The sequence below is a fragment of the Protopterus annectens genome, chromosome 7.part0 (genome assembly GCF_019279795.1).
Source record: "Protopterus annectens isolate FY-2018-M chromosome 7.part0, PAN1.0, whole genome shotgun sequence".
In the NCBI taxonomy this organism is placed as follows: Eukaryota; Metazoa; Chordata; order Ceratodontiformes; family Protopteridae; genus Protopterus; species Protopterus annectens.
In genome coordinates this window covers 450,598,203-450,622,229 of record NC_056739.1, presented here as the reverse complement: position 1 = coordinate 450,622,229, position 24,027 = coordinate 450,598,203, and the positions used below count along the sequence as shown (strand labels likewise).

The window sequence follows — 24,027 nt, the reverse complement described above, 5'->3', positions numbered from 1 at the left end:
GTTTTTCTTGCCCCAGATGTCAGGTGCCCCCAATAGGTAGGCAATATATATAGCTAGCTATATAAAAATAAAACAATACCTTCAGGCACAAGCAAATACACCACAGAGGTTGTATAGGATAGAGTGGTATAGATCAGTTCAGCTAGTTCAGAGGGGATGGAGGGAGGGTAACCTGGACTGCAGCAGGGTGAACACTCGAACATCTACATTTATGGCAGGTACAAAACTGTACTATGTTCATCGTGTTACCCTGCTGCAGTCATCACACTTGGGTTGAATCCCAAAGCTAAGGATGGGTGGTGGAGTTAAACAGGGTTAGAAGAAGCTAGTAGGCCCTGCAAAACTGCAGTGGCAAAACCAGCTCTAGTCTTAGAATATAGAGGTAAAGTGATGGTGTTTGGTGAAGGTGTGCACTGAACTCCAGGTTGCAGCTTCCAGAATATCCTTGGTTGGCACTCCCCTGAGAAAGGCTGCTGATGTAGCTGTAGCCCTGGTGGAGTGGGACCTAATGTTAGCAGGTACTGGTTTCTCATGATGCGTGTGGCAGAAACGTATGCAATGCCCTATCCATTTAAAAATGGCCTGTTTTGAGATAGCTTTTCCTTGTGATCCTGCTGCATAGGCTACAAAGAGCTGGTCAGATTTTCTGAAAGCCTTAGTTTTATCCAAGTAGTAACGTAATTGCCTGTGAATGTCCAAAGAGTGCAGGAGTCTTTCTCCTTTGTTCTGGGGATTTGGGAAAAAGGTGGGCAAATGAATGGTTTGGTTTAGGGCCACACTGGATACCACCTTTGGCATGAAGGAAGGGTTAGTTCGTAGAGATACTCTGTCTTGACAAAAAGTGAGGAAAGACTCCACTGCCATTAGTGCCTGTAGCTCTGAGACTCTTCTAGCTGAAGTTATTGCTAGCAGCAGGGCAGATTTCCATGAAAGAAATTTTAAAATCAGCTGAAAAAGCTGGTTCAAAAGACGGCAGTGTAAGCTTTTCCCAGAACAAAGTTCAGATCCCAAGTAGGTGCTGGTGCTCTCCTGGGCGGTCTTATGTTTTTAGCCCCTCTGAGGTACTGTCTTAGGAGTGGATGTGAGAATAAAGGAGGATCCGTGTTGTAATGAGCTGAAATTGCTGAGGCGTGGATCTTAATAGATGAAAATGAAAGTCCTTTGTGCAACATCTCAGTTAAATATTGTAAAATCTGAGGAATGTTTGGATCAAGGGGATTGTGGCCTTTAGTTCCAGGCGCAAAATCTTTTCCATTTGTCTGAATAGGTTTTCCTGGTGCTGGGCCTCCTGGCCTCTAGAATGACATCCATAACAGCCTTGGATAGAGGTGTTGGCTGGTTGTTTAGGTAATTTGCCATGCAGCCAGGTTTAAAGTCTTGAGCTGGCTGTGTAGAATCTGATTGTCTCGCTGGGTGAGCAGGTGAGGAATTTGTGGTAAAATCCATGGTGGGCCGTGGGCCATGTTCCTTAGAACTGGATACCAATGCTGGCGTGGCCAGTCTGGTGCAATGAATATTATTTGTGGCCTCTCTAATCTGACTTTCAGCAGTACCTTTGCTAGAAGAGGTAGTGGAGGAAAGGCATACACTGTTAATGTTTTCCAACTGAATGAGAGGGCGTCCACTTTCCAAGCTTGTGGATGGAATGTCCTTGTGAAAAATTTTTGAAGTTGGTAGTTTTGGGGGCTGGCAAACAGATCTATGTCTGGGTGTCCCCATTTTTGAGCTATCATTGCAAATACTTGTGGATCTAGTTTCCACTCGTGTGGATCCATGATGTTTCTGCTTAGGTAGTCTGCCAATGTGTTTTTCTTTCCTGGCAGGAATTGTGCTTGTAATTGAACCTGGTAAGACAGTGCCATGTTCCACAAGGTCATTGCTCGCCTGCATAGAGGGTAGGAATGTGTGCCCCCTTGCTTGTTTATGTACCACATTACTGTGGTATTGTCCTTCTTTATTATTAGTTGTCCTGGGTGTAAGAGGTCCTTGAAAGCTGTTAGGGCATTCTGTACTGCTAGCATTTCTTTTTGATTGATATGCAGATGCCTTTGATCTGTAGTCCATTTGCCCTGAATGCACTGTCCTACCATGTGTGCTCCCCAGGCATAGTCCGATGCATCTGTTGTCATAGTTTGCCTGGCTGTGAGTAAGGTGAAAGGCTGACCCTTGTTGAGGTGACATGCCTGTGCCCACCATAGAAACTCCTGTTGAAGGCAGGGAATGAGTGGTATCATTGTTTCCAAGCTGTGGCTGTGCTGAGTCCATACACTTTTCAGGTACCATTGTAATTTCCTCATATGCAGTTTTGCAAATGGTATTGGTAGTATGCAAGATGCCATGAATCCCAAGGCCTGCAGAATTTTTCTTGCAGGGAGCTGGGTCTTTGTTGCCATTATTTTGAAATATTGAGTCAGCTGTTGTTGCTTGTCTGGCGTGAGGTAAGCCATCTGGGCTGTTGTATTCAAGCTGGCACCCAGGAATATTATGTTTTGTGAGGGCACTAGTTTTGATTTCTTTTCGTTTACTGTGTACCCTAGGCAACTTAGAAGATGTTTGACAAATGCCAGATGCTTTAAAAGAATGTCCTTGTTTTCTGCTTGAAGAAGGCAGTCATCCGTCCAGGTACGGGTATATTTGAATTCCTCTTTGTCTGCAGTATGCAATTACTGGTGCCAGGCATTTTGTGAAGACCCTGGGTGCAGTAGATAAGCCAAAGGGCAGTGCAGAGAATTGATAATGCATTGAACCTGCAATGAAGCGGAGGTATCTTCTGCAATTTTGTCTGATAGGGATATGCAGGTATGCCTCCTTGAGGTGCAACGTTACTAGCCAAGCATTCTTGCCCAGCATGGGAAGAAGCTGCTATAGTGTTAGCATCTTGAATTTTGGTACTTGCAGATAGGTGTTCAGAACTGAAAGATCCAGAATGGGACTCCATGCTTTGTCTTTTCTTGGCACTAGAAAGAGTCTTGAGTAAAATCCTTGTCCTTGCTCCTGTGTAGGTACCTGTTGAATGGCTCTCATGTCCATGAGAGCTGTAATTTGTTTTTGTGCCTCTGCCCATTGAATTTGGTGGCAGGTTTGGCATTCCTTTTATCCTTGGCAAGGTATGAAAGTGGAATCTGTATCCTTGTGAGACAATGTTTAGGACCCATTTGTCTTTTGTGATGATGTGCCAGTTGTCTGCAAAAAATGCTAATTTTCCTCCCAAGGGAGCTGCCAGGAGAGATTTGCTTGGTAGTTTGAGGATTGAGTCAGTGTGTTAGTCTTCTGCTAGCTTGGGGCCGGTCTTCTTCTCCTTTCTGGGTAGCAGTACCCCATTGGCGAGGTGTGCAAGGGCCTTGTGACTGACCTCTGCCCCTTGGGCGTCTGTATTTGCCCCTCTGTGATCTGTCAGAAGCTGGAAAGGACCAGTTTTTGTTGGCCAATTTCTGCTGAAACAAGGGGGTTGTACCTGTAAAAAAATCCTTGACCATCTGCATAGACTTTGCCTTATCCTCCATTTTCTTTAAAACCTCTTCTGCTTTGACACCAAATAATACATCCTGCTGTAAAGGTGCATCCAATAATTTTGCTTTAACATGATCAGGTAGAGTTTGTTCTTTTAATCAAGCATGTTTACGTATGACAGACCCAGTAACAGCTGCTCTACAGGAAGCTTCCAATGAATCAAATCCACATTGTAAAGTATGTTTGCCCACCTGTTCAGCTGCATGCAACAGATCCTGCATTTCCTTGAATTCAGACTGTTCAGAACGTGTGCTCATTTTTTGTTTTAATTGCGACATTGGGAATTGCTGATATTTCAGCATGTGAATCTGACAATTTAATGCTCTCATAGCCAGAGTTTCTGATGTGTATATTTTCTTTCCCCATCGATCTAGGGCTCTGGAATCCCTTTCAGAGGGCACAGGAATTTTAGCCATAGAAGCTTTAGCCCCCTTTGGACCCTGGGAAATTGTTCCTGGGTCAGCCACAGGGCTTTTATAAAGGAATCTGTGTGAGTCAGGTACTCTGTAGTATCTGTCTGGTTTGGCTGGAGCAGGAGGAAGAGAGTCTGGATTTAGACTAGATTCCAAGTAAACATCATCCACAATATCTAAAACTGGAGGGATAGCAAGTGGTCTGTGCTGGGGTAGTAAAAGGAACTCTCGGAGTCTTTTCTTAGAATCAGAGTAGTCCTGGCCTTCCCAGTGGAAATGTTCCCTCATGGTATGTAAAGTTTCCCCAAAGGAGTAGTCCTCAGGGGGAGATGCTGAGGGAATAGACTCTTCAGCATCAGAGTCTTCATAAGGGGGAAAGGTGTAATCCTGTTCCTCAGAAGAATCTGAGGAAATTGAAACCTGGTCAGAGGAAGCATAATCCTCCTCTTGTCTTGGTCTTTTATCTGGAGGGGGATGGGACCCCTGATTAGGGTAATCAAATCTTCAGCCATCTTAAGCATCTGTTTCTTAGGCATGGGGCCTTGAATTGTAGACTGATGTACAGCATTTTTTGGTTTTAAAGGAGTTTTAGGCTTAGCATAAGATTTAACGGTGAGTGTAGTCGGTCTGAAGACACCTTCTGCAACCGAAGGTGTTTCCACTGCACCGGGGTCTCCTTCGGCTCTGGTGTCGGAAGGGCCCAATGAAGAAGGCTGCGTCGGCCTAGTAGACTCCGCTTGAGAATCCACAGCTGTCTGGGGTTCCAATTCTGCGGTAGTCAGGGGCTGCGTAGGTGCCTCACTGAAAACCGGAGAACCGGCGACAGGCCCAGCAGAGACCTCGGAGTCTGGCTTGTTCCTAGGCTGCCTGTCCTTATCCTTGCGTTTTTTATGCATGCCGGTCGTCGGCTGCTCTGACGGCATGATATAATTAAATTTCCTACCAAAGTAATGGCGTGCGAAGTCAAAACGGCGTTTGATGGTTCGTTTATTAAACCTAGCACAAAACCGACAACCTGTGACGTCGTGATCTGGGCCTAGGCAAGGAATACAATAAGAATGGAAGTCCTTATGAGGTATTTGCTTCCCACAAGAAATGCAATTGTTAACTTTTTCTGACATCGGACTGAGGCAAGAAAAGGTTCCCCAAAGGGGTACTTAACTTTATTGAAGACTTCGGACTGAAATTCGAATCGAAAATCTCAGGTGTCGGCCGACCGGCACTTGCGAACTGCTTCTACTTCGGGCACCGCGCGGCAAGAAAGACTGAAGAAAATGGCGTCGGATGCCTCTTATATACCCCTGGCACACTGAAGTCAGGGAAGAAGAGACAGCAACCAATGCCGGACCAAGACTTTGGAATTCGGGCCGACTGCAGGACCGCCTGACGGCAGGATAACCCAAGTGTGATGACTGCAGCAGGGTAACACGATGAACATTTAAGCTGTTACTCAATGTGCAGCCATCTTGGCAGTCCCTCAAACATTCTAATGTTATCCCCTGAAGGCAAATTGCTGTTACCCTGTTTTTACAATTATTCCTACCACCAGCTGCAATCATTCTGAAAGTTACTTTCGTAGCTTTGGTTTATTTGAGACCTCTGATTAATGTGCTACTGGTAACAGCTAAACTGGAGTAGATGAAACCTCCATTATGTAGTCTGAAATCATACATCAACAGCTCAAAGGGTCATTCCTTCTCTTACCATGGTATCCAGATGCTTCTGAACACTGGGTTCTAAAACAGTGGCTCCATCAAAGGGGTGCATCTGTAATAGTTGCCTTACAGTCCTAAAAGAAATCTGTCAACTAGAGCCAGGAGTTAAAATACAAGGCAATGCCAGCACACCTGCTGCCTAGGCTGAACCTTTAGTCGAGTTGTAATCTATCCTCACTGGGACACTGGATTTGGAAGACACATATGCCAAATGAGACTGTAATCTTTGCTTCAACTGCCCATTAAGCAAATCATCAGGCAACTGCATCTCATCTGCTAACTCCAATGAATTTGATTTTCTTTACCTGGGGGTGGACTTCAGGGTTCTGTTGGATCACAGCCTTTTTAAGGGCAGATACAGTCAAAACAGTCAAAATAGAAACAAGAGTCTTGGTACAATAAGTCCAGTACTTGGAAAGTCAGAGTATCTTGTCTAGTCTCCTTAGTACAGGTGCCACAGAGTATTCCCATGCAGTCTTCCTTGCCTGCTTTAATACTTTACCTACTGGATGGACTACTCCATAAGACCTCTAAGAGACCTGAAAGCCTTCTGCAGAGCCTTTTTTCCCCGAAGATGATATAACTTGAAGAGATCCAGATATGCTATGCTGGAAGTTAGAGGTCCATTCAAAGACAAACCTGCATGCTGGTTTAAAGTCAATGTAATAATGGGTACAGATATACAGGATGGAAAATGCAGAACTGTGTACACTAACATTATAAACATCAGTGCCAGTACAATGTTCAACATGAATGGCACAGCCCGAACTGCCAAGGCCAAATTCCAACCAAGGCTAGTAAACACACTTTCAAGTTCAGCATTGATCTTAACTTTGAGAGGCTGACCTCTGACATCAAGGTTGGTAAATCCATCAACTACAGAGGCCTGAAAGCAGACTGCCATTGCAATAGGCATCAGCTCTAACAAGAATCAGCACTGAGCTCATCAGAGATGCCAAACAGCATGCTAGTATTAGTAGTATCAACAAATCAACATCAATGGCAAGATCAACATCGAAGTTGTCACTGTCAAAGGCTATGGCCCCAAAGTTAAGGCAACAATGAACCTGAGCATCTGAGAGATCATCTCCAACATGTCATGACTGTTAGGGCCAATGAAGAAAACTGAACAAATCTTGTAAAGTTTAACAGCTGGAAAAAATACATATTAAACAAAAACAATTTTGTAAAACATATCTGGGGCTATTTCTCAGATGCAACTAACACATGGTAAATAAGATGTATGCAGGAAAGTCTATTCACAGAAATTTACAGATAAAAATAAGAGAGGGAATTGGTAACCTGGGAAGAATTTCAGGTTCCAAAAAAACTAACTGCAGGAATCCTGATGTTAATTCAGTATGGCCTTCTCATACCAGCTGCACTGTCTTTTTTACAAGCATTTATTTACTGAAGTCCCCTTTACTGCCCACCATATTGTTACTTTTACTGTGAATATCCAAACCATCTCCATATCCATAATGAAAATTTGGATTATTGCATCCATGGTGCTATTCTAAAACATGATCATACACACAAAGAATCTCCGAATCATAAACAATGTCTGATACAATACTGCCATATGCCACAATGTCAGTGACGGAGTGACAATGGTACTGCCAAGCAAAACAAACAGGCAGAAGCATCACAGCCACACTGCTCTAACATGCCATTTTTACTGCAACTATGGGAACATCAAACTCAAATGCTTACTTATAAGGAAAGTACAGTTGTGTACACACCATAAATGTAGATGTTCAAGTGTATTCACTGTTGCAGTCATCACATTTAGGTTATCTGCCTGCAGGTAGCCCTCAGCCGGCATGTATACCAGAGTCTTCGGATTTCTGCGTTGGATGCTGTCGCTTCTTCCTTGACGTCAGGTCGTCAGGGGTATAAAACATGCAGCCGATGCCATTACATCAGTTTTTCTTGCCTCAGATGTCAGGTGCCCCCATAATAGGAAGCAATTAAATGGTATGGTAAAACCCCCATCAAAAAGCAAATACACAAGAAAAAATAGACATACCAACCATAAGAAGAGGTACAGCCAAGAGAAGTCAGGGGGCTGGAGGGAGGGTAACCAGGACTACAACAGTGAATACACTCGAACATCTACATTGTGTACACAATTGTACTATGTTCTTCGTGTTTCACTGTTGCAATAATCACATTTGGGTTAATTCCCAAAGCTAAGGAAGGGAGAAGGAAGTTAAAGAGCATTAGGGCCAGCTATTAATCCCTGCAAGACTGCAGTGGCAAATCCATCTCTGGATTTAGAAAAGATAGGCAAGTGGTAATGCTTGGTGAAGGTATGTACAGAGCACCAGGTAGCAGCTTCTAGGATGTCCCTGGTAGGGACCCCTCTGAGAAATGCCGCAGAGGTAGATGCAGCCCTGGTGGAATGTGATCTTATCCCCTGTGGGGTAAGGTTTTCCAAGGTGCTTGTAGCAGAAATGAATGCAATGGGCTATCCATTTGGAAATGGCTTGCTTTGAAATGGCCTTCCCCTCTGCCCCTGCAGCAAAGCTAACTAGCAGCTGCTCAAATTTTCTGGTAGGCTTAGTCCTGTCCAAATAGAATCTAAGTTGTCTGTGCACGTCCAGAGAGTACAGTACTCGTTCCCCTTTGTTTTGCGGATTAGGGAAAAACGTTGGCAAATGAATGGACTGATTTAGGGCCACAGAAGACACCACCTTGGGCATAAAGGAAGGGTTAGTCCTGAGGGAAACCCTGTCCGCATGGAAGATAATGAAGGGTTCCATTTCCATGAGGGTCTGTAATTCATACAGTCTTCTTGCTGAAGTGATGGCTAGAAGGAAGGCTGTTTTCCAAGAAAGGAATTTCAACTCAGCTGTAGCCGCTGGTTCAAAGGGGGGGGGAACAGTGAGCTTTTCCAATACAAAAAGTTAACGTCCCAGGCAGGATTGGGAGCTCTCCTGGGGGGTCTTAATTTTTGGCCCCTCTAAGGAATTGCTTTAGCAAGGGGTGAGAGAAAAGGGGTGGCTCTGTATTATAATGTGCTGAAATGGCAGAGGCATGAATTTTAATTGACGAAAAGGATAGGCCCCTGTGGAGCATTTCTGTTAAGTACTGTAGAATCTGAGGTAAGCTGGTCACCGTTGTGCCCACCCCCTGAGCCAGGCTCCAGGAACAGTATCTTTTCCACTTTTCAGCATAGGATTTTCTAGTACTAGGCCTCCTTGCCTCCAGAATGACATCCAGTACCTGCTTACTGAGGGATGCTAAGGGAGAGCTCAAGGAATTAGCCAGGCTGCAAGGTTCAGGGTTTGAAGCTGAGGGTGCAGAGTGTGCAGAATCTGGCCCGCCTGCTGGGACAGCAGGGAAGGGGTCTGACGCAGGTGCCATGGTTGCAGCAGTGCCATACTGTGCAAGAGGGGGTACCAGTGCTGGCGTGGCCAGTCTGGTGCAATCAGTATTGTCCTTGGCTTGTCCTGTTTGATCTTTAGTAGAACCTTCGAGAGGAGAGACAGAGGGGAAAAGGCATAAACTGAGAGGCTTTCCCAAGTAAAGGACAAGGCATCCACTTTCCAAGCTTGGCTGTGGGTAGTTCTTGTGCAGAATTTGTTCAATTGGTAGTTCTGAGGGGAGGCAAATAGGTCTATCTCTGGAGTCCCCCATTTGTTCTTCAAGCGGTTGAATATTTTGGCTTCTAATTTCCATTTGTGTGGGTCCATGAGGTTTCTGCTTAAGTCGTCTGCCAGTGAATTTAGTATGCCTGGCAGGAACTGAGCTTGCAGGTGTACTTGGTAGCTCAAGGCTGTGTTCCACAGAGCCATAGCTAGTCTGCGGAGAGGGCACGAGTGGGTTCCCCCCTGCTTCTTTATATACCACATAACTGTGGTGTTGTCTGTCTTTACCAATAGTTGTCCTGGAAGAATACGGTCTTTGAAGGTTGTCAGAGCACTCTGTACAGCTAACATTTATTTTTGATTGATATGCAGGTGCATCTGTCTCGGGTTCCATTTGCCCTGAATGCACTGCCCCTGTCATGTAACCCACCCCATGCATAATCTGATGCGTCTGTTGTTAGGGTTTGGGCAGAAGGGGGCAGAGTGAAAGGGAGTCTCTTGTTGTGGTAGCAGGCCTCTGCCCACCAAAGAAACTCTGTCTTGATATAAGAAATGACAGAAATCATTGTTTCCAGGTCCTGAGAATGTTGACACCATAGGCTTTTTAGATACCATTGGAGTTTCCTCATATGCAGTCCTGCATATGGAATTAATAAAATGCAAGAGGCCATGAACCCCAGGGCTTGCAGTATTTTCCTTGCAGATAGCTGGGGATTTGTGGCCAATAGTTTGAAGTAGGTTGTCAAGTAAACCTGTTTCTCTGGAGTGAGGAATGCCATCTGGGAAGTTGTGTTCAAGCTTGCTCCCAGGAATACAATCTGTTGGCAGGGTACTAGGTGAGATTTCTTTTCATTGATGGTGTACCCCAGTGAGGTTAGAAGTTTCTTTACGAATGCCAGGTGTTGTAATAGCAAGTCCTGGCTTTCTGCCTGAATCAGACAATTGTCCAAATATGGGTAAATTTGAATATTTCTCTGCCTGCGAAATACAATGGCTGGAGCTAGGCACTTTGTGAATACCCTGGGCACAGTGGATAAGCCAAAGGGAAGTGCAGAGAACTGATAGTGCATGGAGCCTGCCCTGAAGCATAGGTATTTCCTGCAAGATTCCCTTATTGGGATGTGCAGGTAAGCTTCCTTTAAGTCTAGGGTTGCCAGCCAGGCATCCTTGGCTAGCATGGGAAGAAGCTGTTGCAGAGTTAGCATTTTGAATTTTGGAACTACCAGAAAGGTGTTGAGAATAGAGAGGTCCAGGACAGGACGCCAGGAATTGCCTTTTCTGGGTACCAGAAAAAGTCTGGAATAAAAGCCTTGTCCCCTTTGTTCTGCTGGGACAGGCTGAATAGCCCTGATATTGAGGAGAGAGAGAACCTGCTGTTGAGCCTCCGCCCATTGATTTGGGGATAGGTCTGGCCAACCATTTGGTGTTGGTAGGGTGTGGAAGTGGAATCTGTATCCTTCGGAAACTATGCTCAAAACCCAATTGTCCTGGGTAATGAGTTCCCAGTTTTTTGCATGCAGGGCGAGCTTTCCTCCTAAGGGAGCAGGTAGTAGAGCAGGGCTTGGAAGGGTTAAGGTTAAGTCATTGTGCCATTTTTCCGTGGGGGGGGGGGTGGCTTACTACTCCCTGCTTTGGAAGTGGAGCCCCCCACTGCTTAGGTTTGTGCGAAGCCGGAGACTGTAGCCTAGGTGGTCTGCTGTTCCTGGGTTTGGACTGAAAAGGCCTAGTAGGGACTGGAAAGGACCAGTTCTTAGAAGGCCAATGCCTACTGAATCTTGGAGACTGTACTTGTAGGAAATCTTTAACAGTTTGCATAGATTTAGCTTTTTCCTCCATCCTTTTGAGGACGTCTTCTGCTTTGTTGCCAAAAAGGTGGTCTTGGTTTAAGGGAGCATCCATTAATTTAGCTTTTACATGATCTGGCAAGTTTTGTTCCTTAAGCCAAGCATGCCTTCTAAGTACAGACCCAATGACAGCAGCCCTGCAAGATGCTTTTAAAGCGTCAAAACCACATTGCAAAGTATGTTTATCAACTTGTTCTGCAGAATGCATTAAATCCTGTAATTCTTTGTGCTCAGTACAGTCAAGAATCAACATCATCTTCTGTTTAAGTAGCCCCATAACATGCTGCTGATACTTTAACATATGAAACTGGCAATTTAAATACCTGATGGCCAAAGTAGCAGAAGTGTATACCTTCTTACCCCATTTATCTAAGGCTCTAGAATCTCTCTCAGAAGGGGTAGGACTTTTTGCAGCAGTAGCCTTAATGCCTTTTGGTCCTTGGGAAATGGTCTCTGGATCCGCAGAAGGATTCTTGAAGAGGAACTTATGAGAGTCAGGTACTCTGTAATACCTGTCAGGTCTTCTGGGAGCTGGAGGTAAAGTGTTTGGGGAAAGGCTAGATTCCAAGAAAGCATCATCTGTAATGTCCAGAACAGGAGGGATAGCTAAAGGCCTGTGTTGAGGTAGGAGTAAGAATTTCCTAAGCCTCTTTTTGGAGTCAAGAGTAATCCTGGCTTTCCCAGCGGAAATGCTCCCTAAGAGTGTGCAAGGTTTCACTGAAAGAAAAATCTTCTGGAGGGGAAGCAGAGGGAATGGAATCCTCTGCATCAGAATCCTCATAAGTAGATGAGGGTAAATCCTGGTAATCAGAAGGAGCAGAAAAATCAGATTCCTGATCAGAAGAATCAGAAGGAAACTCAGCTCTAGGTCTCTTTAGAGGGGGAAGGCTGGCTTCCCCCTAATCAAGGTAATGAGGTCTTCAGCCATTCTAAGCATTTGTTTTTTTAGACATATGGGCCTGGGCCTGCGGTTTGGTCGTCGGTTTTCTAGGCGTGGTGCGAGTTTTAGGCCTGGATGAAAATGATGGCGTCGGTTTAATATGAATGTCTGTAGGCCTGAATACATCCTCAGAAGCCGGTGCCTGCACAGCGACTCCGGACCCATCCAAGGTAGAGACATCCCAAGGTTTCATAGTCGAAGCATCATCTCACGGCATACCGGACTCCGAATGGGTCTCAGTAGAGGCCTGCGAATCAGAAGTAGCGGGTATCAGGGGCTGCAAAAGCACCTCACTGAGTACTGGCGGAATGGCGACTAGCTTAACGGAAGCGTCATCGGCAGTTTTGGACCTATGCGGTCTGTGTCTGTTTTATCCTTATGTTTTTTTCAGAAGATCGGTAGTCGGAAGGCTTGATGAAGCCATTTCGGAGTACACAGAACGAGTGCGAAAATAATTAGCTGCAAAAATAGCCCAACGATGGATAGTTTGGGCATTGAATAAGGAACAAAACTGACAATGAGGGATGTCGTGGTCTGGGCCTAAGCAGGGGATGCAGTAAGAATGAAAAAATCTATGAGGTATTTGCTTTCCCCAGGTAAGACAATTGTTAACTTTTACAGACATCAGTTAGAGCAAGAAAAAGGATCCCCAACGGGGTACTTAGCTTTTTTTGAAGACTTCGGGTCTGAAACTCGAAAATGAAAATTTCTGGAGTCAGCTGACCGGCACTTGCGAACTGCTTCTGCTTCGGGCACTGCACGGCAAGAACGACTGATGTACTGGCATCGGCTGCATGTTTTATACCCCTTATGACCTGACGTCAAAGAAGCGGCAGCATCTGACGCAGAAATCCGAAGATTCTGGTATTCAGACCGGCTGAGGGCTACCTGCAGGCAGATAACCCAAATATGGATGACTGCAACAGTGAAACATGAAGAATATCATCAATATTCTTACCAGAATCAAGAGAAGCAAACATTATTGTTAAGAGGTGTAACCATAAACTGCCTTTCTGAATCAAAGAACATTCATGTCTCACCTCAAACATCTCATTATCACGCAGGGGGCGGTTTGTCATCACAACTCCATTGTTGAATTCATCCAAAGGACGTCTCCGTTCTGCTGTTTTATTGTTGTTGCTGAGCTTAATCAAAGTGCCACATTTCTCATGAAACAATAGGGCATCATTAGACGTTACAGTGGGGCTGCTTGCAGGAGGGTCCTGCGGACTGCTCAAACCGACACTCAGCAGGCTGTCATTATATGCAGAAAGAATGGCATTACTGACCACTTCTGAAAGTTCCATGGAGGAGAAACCTGTGAAGATGCAAAGAGGTTTTTTGTTACAATACAAACATATGTAGGATGTGCAAGTGTGGTTCTCTGGGGCTTGGTGTCTGCACTATAGAGGTGACACTGTTTTGCTCTAATGGAAAAGGAAAGGATGACATTACTCATACAGCCACTTACATTCAACAAGTCTTTCTTACCAAATCTGCAAAAGTTCTTAATTCTGTCCACCCTTTACAATATTCTAAGATACAAATCCCCTACTTTTTAGCAATACATACCATTCTCCATTTCCAGTGTATCAGGAAATTTATCTGGACGACTGTTGCTTCGAGGAAGGCTTACAACTGTTGGAAAAAGATACAGAAAACAAATTAAAAATTAAAACCTTTAGTCTGATGTTAAGAAAAACAGTACCCGTTATTCCAGTATACAGAGTTTCAGCATTGTGTGTTACACTGGTCTAGGCAACGTTTTCCCTAAGGTTCACCACTCAATTTTCTACTAACTGGCTTACTATCATCCTCAAGAAGTTTTTACAATCTTTACAACAGATAACTTTTTGATGACTTTTCCTGTCAATGATCTCTTTTTATTCCTGCATAATTGGTGTCCTAATGATGAAAAAGTACAATTATGTTAACCCTTGACAAAGTAGCACATATTCAAGGATTCCTGCAACAGGTAACAGCTGAGGTGAGATTTTATCTTCTGATTAGATTACCTTGGCAAGCTATTCAAGCAGATGTTCAATGGAGTTGTGTAGAAACGTGTATGTAAAAAGAGCATACAGAAAGCAGCCCCAAGTCAGCCTTCACTAGTTCTAGTCTATGCAAGCATTTTTCTCTTAGAACATATAGACAAAAAGTGTCCGTCAGACATGAAAAGGAAAACATTTACAAGATACAGTTAAGACCACAATAGAGTTTTGCTGCCTCACTTCAACAAAGGTTGTTGCAGCTGAAATATCTGCATTACAGTCTCTACCAGAACATTTAGCATCCTGTGCAGATTGTCAGGATGCAATCAACCAAGAAAGAAGACCTTGCATACATATGTTTTTCAGAGAAAGATGAGCTCCAAGAAGTCATCTACCAAACACTTCTTGTTTGTCCAGATGATAGAGGACAGAGTGATGATGGGCTAGTTCACAGACAGGATGGCACCTTCTCCTGAGATAACAGACGAGGATGATGCAGCATTGGAATGCAATGGTCAATGAAACTTTTTTAGGCCCACTTGGGATGCAAGTGGAGAAGAAACAGATGTGAAGTTATTGGGAAAAACTCTTACGGTTGTGATGGGTGTGGGGCTAGCTGGTTTATGACCAGTATCAGTAGCAACAATGAAGTTACACAAAGAATTTGGCTATATAATTGTAACCTAATGAAATGTTGAGAGACTAGTGTGAAGCTGCTATGAAAACATCCTATCTGTGGAAATTAGCAAGTCATTTTAAGGTAAGTACTCCTTTTAGCAGCCAGCTAGGAAACTTGGAATGCATACAGAAAAATCCAACTACAGCAATTTATCTATGATTAATGCACTTTACTTTAATCTTCCTTGTGTGCCAGCCTCTGTACTATTTTATTTGGTATTTGGACTATTTTTTTTTACTTATGTAAAATCCATTTTAATTATCTTTAACCTATTGTGGCTGGTATCTATTTAGATACAAGAGCATTTATTCACTTCTGCTCAACTGGGGGGGGGGGGGTAACCATTTACACTGAGGAATAACACACTGTAAGGGGTATGTCTTTCAGACTGCTTTAGCCAGCTACCTGTAAAAGAGATATCAAGTGGCACAATCAGAGTACACCAGTAACTGGAAGTCTCTGACTTTCTTCAGAGTGGTGGCAGTACTACCAAGCCCAGGAAGACGGCTATGTGGAATTGGAGGATTCAACAGCCTTTCCTGGAAATTGTGTGCATGTGTGTGAATGTGAAAAATAATACTTTGAGTAAAAAATAATACTTGAGTGAAAGGCAGTTACTGTTTAATAGAGGGGCAATGGGAAACAGTGGCTCACGGAGAGAGTGGTGTAGCTCTGTAAGTGAACGGTGTGCAGTCTAATTTGGGTGTGGAGGTTGAAGACCCATACCCAGGACATTAGCGCACAATCCTCTCTTAAAAAAAGGCTCTTAGTGTCAAGGGTGTGTTTTGTAGATTAATCATTGAGACAGACTGGGTAACAGCATCTACTTCACCTTTAGTGGCACTGGTTGTCACAAGGCTGCCACATTTGGTAGCAGTGGTTTGATAACTAAAACCTGAGTATTTAGCCTAAAGCAGTTACATTACCACAGATGTGGGTTAACCCTCTCAGCCACAACAGCAGTTATTTTATTTTCTAGGCAGTCTAGTTAGAGATAGGCAAAAGATGAGCTCTGCTGACAAGTATGCTAAAATGTCAGTGGCGCAGCTGGCAAAGGAGTGTAAAGCCAGGGAAGTGCAGCAATCCAATATGCTGAAGGAGGAAATGGTTGCAGTTTTGTGCTCATTGCAGCATGGAGAATATCTGAAGGAGTGGGTGTAAAAGTAGAGAATCTGCAGGAAACCAAACCAGGACAATCTGTCTCAACTCAGAGAGACTTTGCAGCCCAGCTGGATTTACAGAGAGTGGCACTGGAAATAAAGTGCATGAAACTTAAAGAGAGAGAAAAACAACATCAGCATAAAAAGCAGATGCTCCTTTTATGCCAAAAACAAGTGAGTTATAGGGAGGGAGAAAGTTTCACCCAAAAAGCCCAGGTCAGTAGTCAATTTTTCCTCATTATAAAGAGAATGATAATAATGGATTCTTTTTTAAGCACCTTTGAGAGGGTGTGTATTCAGCATCAAAGACCTCAACCGCTGTCCTTGGTCACTTTATCTCCTTTGCTCACAGGTAAAGCAATGTATGCAGTTTCTAAACTCAGTGATGTTGACTATTCAAATTATGGCAAAGTTACAGAATGTTTGCTTGCTTGTTATCAGCCAACTCCAAAACTGTATAGAAAAAAGTTTAAAAAATACAAAAAAGTCAGACAAAAGCATGGCGGAGTATATTGCAAAAATCAGCACTTATTTTCACAGATGGATTAGTGGATGTAATGTTACATTTGAAAAGCTTGCAAGGCTTTTGGTCAGGGAACAAGCCCTCAATACTATGCTGGAAAACATGAGGATTTGGGTGGCAGACTGGGAGTGACCAGGAACAGATGGGGAGAAAAGGCGACCTCTACCTGGCTAGCAGGTTGTCACTGCATAGGAGGGGATACCAAACTCGTCACATGGGTATAAGGAAACTCATGGGGAGCAGCCAAGGCTATCCCAGCAGCTTACACAGGGCAAGGGGGAAGCCACACGTTCGGGTACATGCCTAGACTTTGGGGTTAGATGTTCTAAATGTAATCAAATGGGGAATGTATGGTCTCGTTGTCCATTAAGGCAGGGAGAAGAACAAAGATCTCAAGAAGCATCCAGCAAGACTAGCATTATTACAGTGGTGGGTTGGTTAGAGGCAACAGCTGTACCAAACTATCACAAAAGTCTCAATCCTATCCTGGTAGAAAAAAAAGGAGGTCACTGTCAAAAGGGATAAAGACATAACCATAGTCAAACCTGCAGTGGTCAGTCACAAGCAATACTTGCCTGGGCAGTCCACTCCAGTAACAGCCTTAGGTGGAAAGCCTTTTCAGAGTCCATCTGGAATGGCAAGGAGGGGGGGGGCAAAGCAGTAAGCAGGTTGCTGTGTTTGAGGTCATTCCTGCAGATGCCCCAATAAAAAATTATTTTAACAGTACAGTACCTTGTGTGCATGCTGTTACAAGCAGGCAGACATGAAGGCAAACGTGTAAGAAATGCAGTATTGGGCAGACCCAGCCAGATCCTACACCTCCATCTGAGGCTGGTAATGCAGTTACTACAGAGGGGAGCTGGGTAAAAGCAGTGACCTGGGAACTGAGCCACAACAGGAGAAAGGTACTGGGATTCCCTTAAAAGGTGGTACTTCTAGGGTACAGGTAAGTGTTAGCAATCAGTCTGAACTTGAAGCACCACTGGTAGACAGCAGACAGTACCAGACCTCCTCTGGAAGGGGAACCGGGGAGGATCAGTAAGGAAGAGCAGAGGTAGGCTCAGCTCTCAGACTCTACTTTACAGAACTTGAGGGAGGTAGCCAAGTAGGCTCCAGATACTTAAGTACAAAGGAAGTCCACTTTTTTGAACAAAGGATTATTATTATACAGGGAATGGATCCCTGAAAGAGAGTTACAGGGAGAAAAAGTACAACAGTTGGTAGTACCCAGGGCCTACCGGCAATAGCTCATAATATTCCTTTTGCAGGCCATATGGACATAAAACGTACTAAAAGACAGCTTATGCAGAATATTTATTGTCCTAGAATTGCAAAGAATGTAACAAGGTACTGCAAGACCTGTGAGCAATGCCAGAAGTTTGGCAAGGCTGGAGACAAAGCAAAGACTGCTCTAATGCCTTTGCTGTTACTGAAGAGCCATTTCAGAGGGCAGCTATGGATATTGTGGGACCTCTGAGTACTCCAAGTTCCACAAGTAAAAAAATATATCCTGGTAGTGGTCGATTATGCCACTAGTTACCCAGTGGCTCTGTCTTCTATTGAAGCAGAAAAAAGTAGCAAATGCTTTACTAGGCATTTTCAGCAGGGTAGGGTTTCCTAGAAAAATACTGACAGAAGTGCCAACTTTATGTCAGACCTGCTGGCATGCTTGTGAAAATACTGTGGGGTAAAACACCTAAAGACTACCCCCTACCATCCACAGACAAATGGTCAACTCTACAATGAAAACCATGTTAAGGGCAGACTAGGTAACAGCATCTACTTCACAATTAGTGGCACTGGTTACCACAAGGGCGTCACAAATACAAAGAAGCTAAGTGCACCTGCTTTCACGATGCTGGCTAAAAAATTATGAATTCTTACATTTACAGCATTACTTCACTGTATGCTTTATCAATCACTCATCAGCTTAGGATGCTTCTCAGATATGTGTAAGTATGTACATACTTCTTCTACATTACTTTAAATGTGTACACAGTTTGCTCATTATTACACATGCTTTTTCTCACTGCCAATATTTTCATGCAAGTTTTTCTTGTATTATCTTGGTGTTAATAATAGAAGTGTAGAATAAACACTATGTCTGGTCTTCAAAATACATTATTGTTGTAAGTACCCAGGTCACGATCGAAAAGGGTCAGTCACCAGTTCATTTTCCCAGTGAACAAACTACAAATAAACAAACAGGATATTTTTTTTTCACTAAACAGACTCCAACAAATTTACCACATGACAAAATTTTACACCATTTGTGAAGACTTCCCAAGTTCATAAAACCAACCACATAATTCACTTTAATTTACCTGACTGTAAAGAATTTAAATGTGGCAGCCAATGTCTCTCCACCTTGTGCAAGCCCAGCAGGAGCTTAAGCTATAACTATCCATCTAAATGACCCTATTTTAGTCATGCACACGTTAAATAACGTTCGGTAAAAACAGCAGCTATGGCTTTCAAAAGACTTTAAATAACTGCACTGTAGATTTTATGTACATTCCCTTGATTCCCAAACAGTTTTCATTTTTCCGATAGCCAAACTTAAATACTACTCAGGAAGGAACAGCACTAAGCACAAGGTAAACCACTGTGCAACAACATATGAAGACCAAAAATTTACAAATGTTCTCACTTGCACAATTACTCCTGCCTGTACCAAAATCATACAGGCCAAACAGAAGGGACCAAGCTCACATTTTAAGATGAACTTTAACTGGAATAACTAAATGAAGTGAAGGTCACAAAACTTACAAGTCTACAAGGCACACTTTCCCTAAGCTGCAGTCGTCACTACGACCTTTATGTATAATTTTATGGCGAATATTACTTGACATTGTTATATGTTTCTGTATTCTAATCTCTGTAGAAGAACAGACAATAGTTTTGAATACTGCAGCATACATTCCTGAAAGTACAGTTGTGTAAGTAAACTTAGCATAAAAGCAGATGTTACAATAGATCACTGTTGCAGTAGCCTAAAGTATATGAGAGGTATCCTGCCAAGGACTAGACATCTTAGCCACCTTCCAAAGTTTTATGGCACCTTCAGTGTGCCTATACAACCGCTGGGGCAAGCAAGCGAGCCAGTATAAAAGTAGATATACAAACACCAAAATTCTGAATTTTTTTGCCCCAGCAAAAAAGGGAGACTAGAGCCCTGCCAATAAGTATGTACTATGAAAACGGGAAGATAGGGATCCTCACCTTGAATAAACCACACACAAAATGGGAGAAGAAGACTGGTGCTTGTACTGAAACAGTGATCTTTTCAAACATCTACTGTTTTCATAAATTTATTTACACAACTGTGCTGTAACTAACATTAGGTCACTGTTGCAAGTAGCCTAAGCACTATGAGACAAAATACCAAACCTTAAAAGGAAATGAAGGTGGAAGAATGAGTACAGTCCAGCAACCTCTGGAGAATTGTTGTAGCATAGCGACCCTACCTCTAGGAAAGCAGTTAACTTTGTAATGCTTGGTTAAAGATATGAATAGAAAACCAAGTTGCTGGCTCTAAAACATTTCTAGAGTACATTCCTTACCAAAAATTAGTAGACCTAGCCCTGGTAGAATGGGCTGCAACTTTGGCTGAAACAGACTTGCCAAGATATGAATAACAATACTTAATGGCATGGAACAACCATTTAGAAAGTCTGTTTTGAAACAAATTGCCCTTTCTTTCTTTATAAAAAAAAAAAAAAAAAAGTACAAATGATCCAAATTGTCTGAAGTCCTTTGTCCTGTCAATATAGTATCTGAGAAGTTTGTAAACATCCAGAGTATGCAAAATTTTCTCCCCATTGAATTATCACTTGTGACATAAGCATATTTACATTTACATAAATAAAGTAATCGAACTGTATTAACAAGTTAAAATTAACAAACATTATGAGTAATCGAACTGTATTAACAAGTTAAAATTAACAAACATTATGCTTCACATACATTGCTATGGAACTACTTCAGCAGATCGAATGTGCACATAACCGAAATGCTTAATACCGTGATGAGAAAACAGTCTAAAATAACTAAAGTAAATTTTAACGAAAGTTGTAATAACGAAATGGTTACTGCATGTGTCCGAGAATACTCGGACATCCTGAATGGAGATCGCAGAGCAAAGACAAAGGGTGCCCCATTGAAACACTTGATTGAAATTAAAATATACTGTTTTCGACATTTCCATAGGAAATTGTGGTGAAGTGAGGATTGAAAATGTACCCTTTTCTCCACTGTAGTGCAATCTCAGAGTTGGTATAACATGGGGAGTTCAGGGGGGGGGGTGCAACCTCTGCAAAAACTTTGAAAGCAAGAAGTACATTTTAATTTCAATCAAGTGTTTCAATGCAGCACCCGTTGGCTTTGCTCCATGATCTCCATTCAGAAAGCCAGAGTGTTCTCGGACATGCACAGTGCAGATGTCATTATTACAACTTTCGATAAAGTTTACTTTCGTTATTTTAGACTTTTGGTATTCTCGCCTTGGTATTAAGCATTTTGGTTATGTGCACGTTTGATCTACTGAAGTAGATCCATTACTATGCATCATATTACCTAAGCAACATTACATAAATTATTCAATTCCTGCCCCCCTTTTTTAAAACAAGAAACACCTTTATTAAACCATCATTTATGACATAGACAACCATACATTTATATAAATGAAAACGGACCACACCGATACAATTCTAGTTGAAAGCATTTTTACAGCACAACCCATACTGACGCACTCTCGGTTGCAAACATTACACACCACTTATAATCTATACAGTCATTATCAGTCAAACACTACATAGTTCATTCAAATCCGGCTTCCTTTAAACCTCACTCCTCCTCTGTATGTATTGTTCCCACAATTCCCATTTTTCCTATGTAGTTTGCTCCTACTTTTTTTTTTTTAAATATCTCAATTCCAGTTGTTTTACCTCTGTTACTACATTCACTACTTATACAGTTGGTTTAGATTTTGATTTCCATTTTCTAGTAATTGCTTTTTTGGCAGCCACCATAGAGACAGCAAGGCCTTACCATGTCTAGGCAATTCCAATTCTGTATTATAGCTCAGAAAAACCATCCCCCTCGTCACACCATTCTGCCCACCAAGCATCTCCAACATTGCATCCTACAGGAAATCCTTAAATTCCATCAACTCACTGCACACCCAGAAAATATGCTCCCAATTACCTCTTTCTTCCCCATCACAACTCCAACATTTGCTACCTACCGGAAGAAAAATTCTCTAGAGTCTACTTGGGATATAAAAATATCCATGTAAACATTTCCAAGCAAAAATCTTAAATCTTCTAGATTTTGTTGCATATTTGGCAGACATACATGTATCCTTCCATAGTTCCTTTGTGAATTGCTTATCCAGCCTCTCTTCCCAATCCTTTTTAACCTCCTTTTATATGCTATACTAAATTATTCCTTTTTAATGGCAGCGTCTATCCTAGACTCTGGTAAAAACTCTTCCAGAATAGGACTCCCCTATTCCTTTCTCTTTGCCTACACTCTGATATCAATCCTTGATAGAGAAATTAGTCTCTAGCCTGCGGTCCAAATAAATTATTGGCCTCTACCCTTCCCCCTCTCTAATTATTTGCTCCCAATACCTTGGTTCCTTTGCCAGTTTTCTCCAATAAAGTCCAACCCCCTCTTGCCTATTGTCTGTATCCCTAATGGCAGAATCCCCTTTCTCCATTCTCGTGTTGGCTTAGTGTTTAGAATACTTTCTGCTACTTTATGGTTATAACAGTCTGTATGATTATTGTTATTCTCCTTAAAGGCCTGCATCCAAAATACCAGTCTCTCCAGGTTTCTTGAGCTTCCCCCTATTTCAACATCATCCTTTTCTACTCTGAATTATAGTTTTCTGCCTGTGCTATGTACAGGAGCCTTAACTGTGTGGCTTTGAAATACCCCTTCAAATTGGGTAATCTAATCCGCCCTGTTCTACTGGAAGAATCAGCTTATCCAACAGGACTCTTGCCATCTTCCCCTCCCAGATAAAGTCCTTCAGTTCTTTATTAATTTCTATCCACAACTTCTTCTCTGGTTGATAAACATGTGCCTGACCTGTGTATAAGACTACAAGACTAAAGGGACTAAACATTTTGACTGCTTGTATCTTATTATCCATACCCATATAACAAAGCTTCCATTTTCTCAAGGTGATCTTTAAAATTACTTTAGGCATGTAAGAAGGACTGGTTCTCAAAGATGCCCAAATTTTCTGAAAGATGATATAGCACCGAGTCACTGTAACAGCTTGCAACTTCCATACCCAACTTGCAGACGTCAGATCAATGAGTAACTGTTTTCTAAGATAAGAACTTTTTAAATCAATTTTGTGAGGTTTTAAAAGGAAAAAGTGTATTTTTTTTCAGTACAAAGTTAAGATCCCATGAAGAACCCATCTCCTTTTTAGGTGGACAGATATGCAATACCCCCTCCAGAAAGTGTTTCACTTGAGATAAAGCAGAAAGGAGGGTAGTCTATAGGTAGACAAGCAGTAATGGCTGATCGAGGACTCAATGGAAGAACAAGAAAGGCCAGAGAATAATAACTCATACAAATATTGTATAGCCAAAGTTGTATGCACTTAAAAATGGTTTTGGTTCCTACTATGGCACTGACTAGAAGAAAAATTTCCACTTAGTTATATATGACTTTCTAATAGGTGGTTCTTAGCCTGCTGCACATCCTCAGAGAAAAGTGCCTAAAAGGTAATAAAATTCCATCATCCACTCTAAGTTGAAGACATAGAAGGGTGGGGTGAATCACAGAACTCCTGTCTTGAGTGATTAAGTCCATCCTGTGAGAAAGATTGTGACTAATGCACTGAAACATTTTCAAAAGAAGTAAGAATCACTGTTGCCTGGGCCAAAACGGAGTTGCCAGTATCATCTCTGGGCAGTTCTTTTGGACCTTTAAAAGGACTCTGGTAAACAGAGGAAAGGGTGGAAAAGCATAAAGGAACATGCCAGTCCATGGGAATGAGAAGGCAACTGCCTTCCAAGCCTTTATGCAAGGAGTACTGGAGCAGAACTTCTTTAACTGTCTGTTGTAAATGGAGACAAGCAGATCTACCAGAGGAATTTCCCCACAAGAGGATGACTTCCTGGATTACGCTGGGATATAACTTACAATTCAAGGGGGTCTGTCCTGGTTCTATTCACCTTGTCTTACCACAAAATTCTGCTCTGATGGAATGAAAGTGGTCAGCAGGGATGGACTGAATGTTAAGGAAAGATCCAATGCTAGCACTACTAACCTGCAATGTGGATGCGGGACAGAGTTTAAGATCCAGTTACTCTCTTTTTACTGTACTGTTGTCTGCAATGATCAGAGGTCCTGAAGTTCAGAGATGGTTTAGAGATTTGACAGCATTTAATAATGCTAACTCTGCCTTCAAATGAGATATAAAACCGAGGTCTCATCTGCTTGAAGTCATGTTAACTCAGGTAGATGCATAAGATCATATGACATCTATTGAAAACAGTTATTGTTGTGTCTTTCGGCTTTTCCCTGTTAGGGGCCGCCACAGCGGAACTCCGGTCCGCTAATGATTGGCAGTAGATTTTTACGTGCCGAGTTGCCAGCCCTGATGCACAACCTTCAACGAAGGTACACCCATTC

General features: G+C 42.6%; 1 protein-coding gene across 1 annotated transcript in view; it reads right to left on the bottom strand.

Annotated features, from left to right (window-relative positions):
• Positions 1 to 24,027, bottom strand: part of NEURL4 (neuralized E3 ubiquitin protein ligase 4) — a 1,403,612-nt gene that overhangs the window by 1,325,354 nt on the left and 54,231 nt on the right. The window contains exons 3-4 of the mRNA XM_044076219.1: positions 13,588 to 13,653; positions 13,056 to 13,333 (exon numbers count right to left, since the gene is read on the bottom strand). Coding sequence (XP_043932154.1) covers positions 13,056 to 13,333; positions 13,588 to 13,653 — 344 coding nt within the window. The remainder of the gene's footprint in view (positions 1 to 13,055; positions 13,334 to 13,587; positions 13,654 to 24,027) is intronic.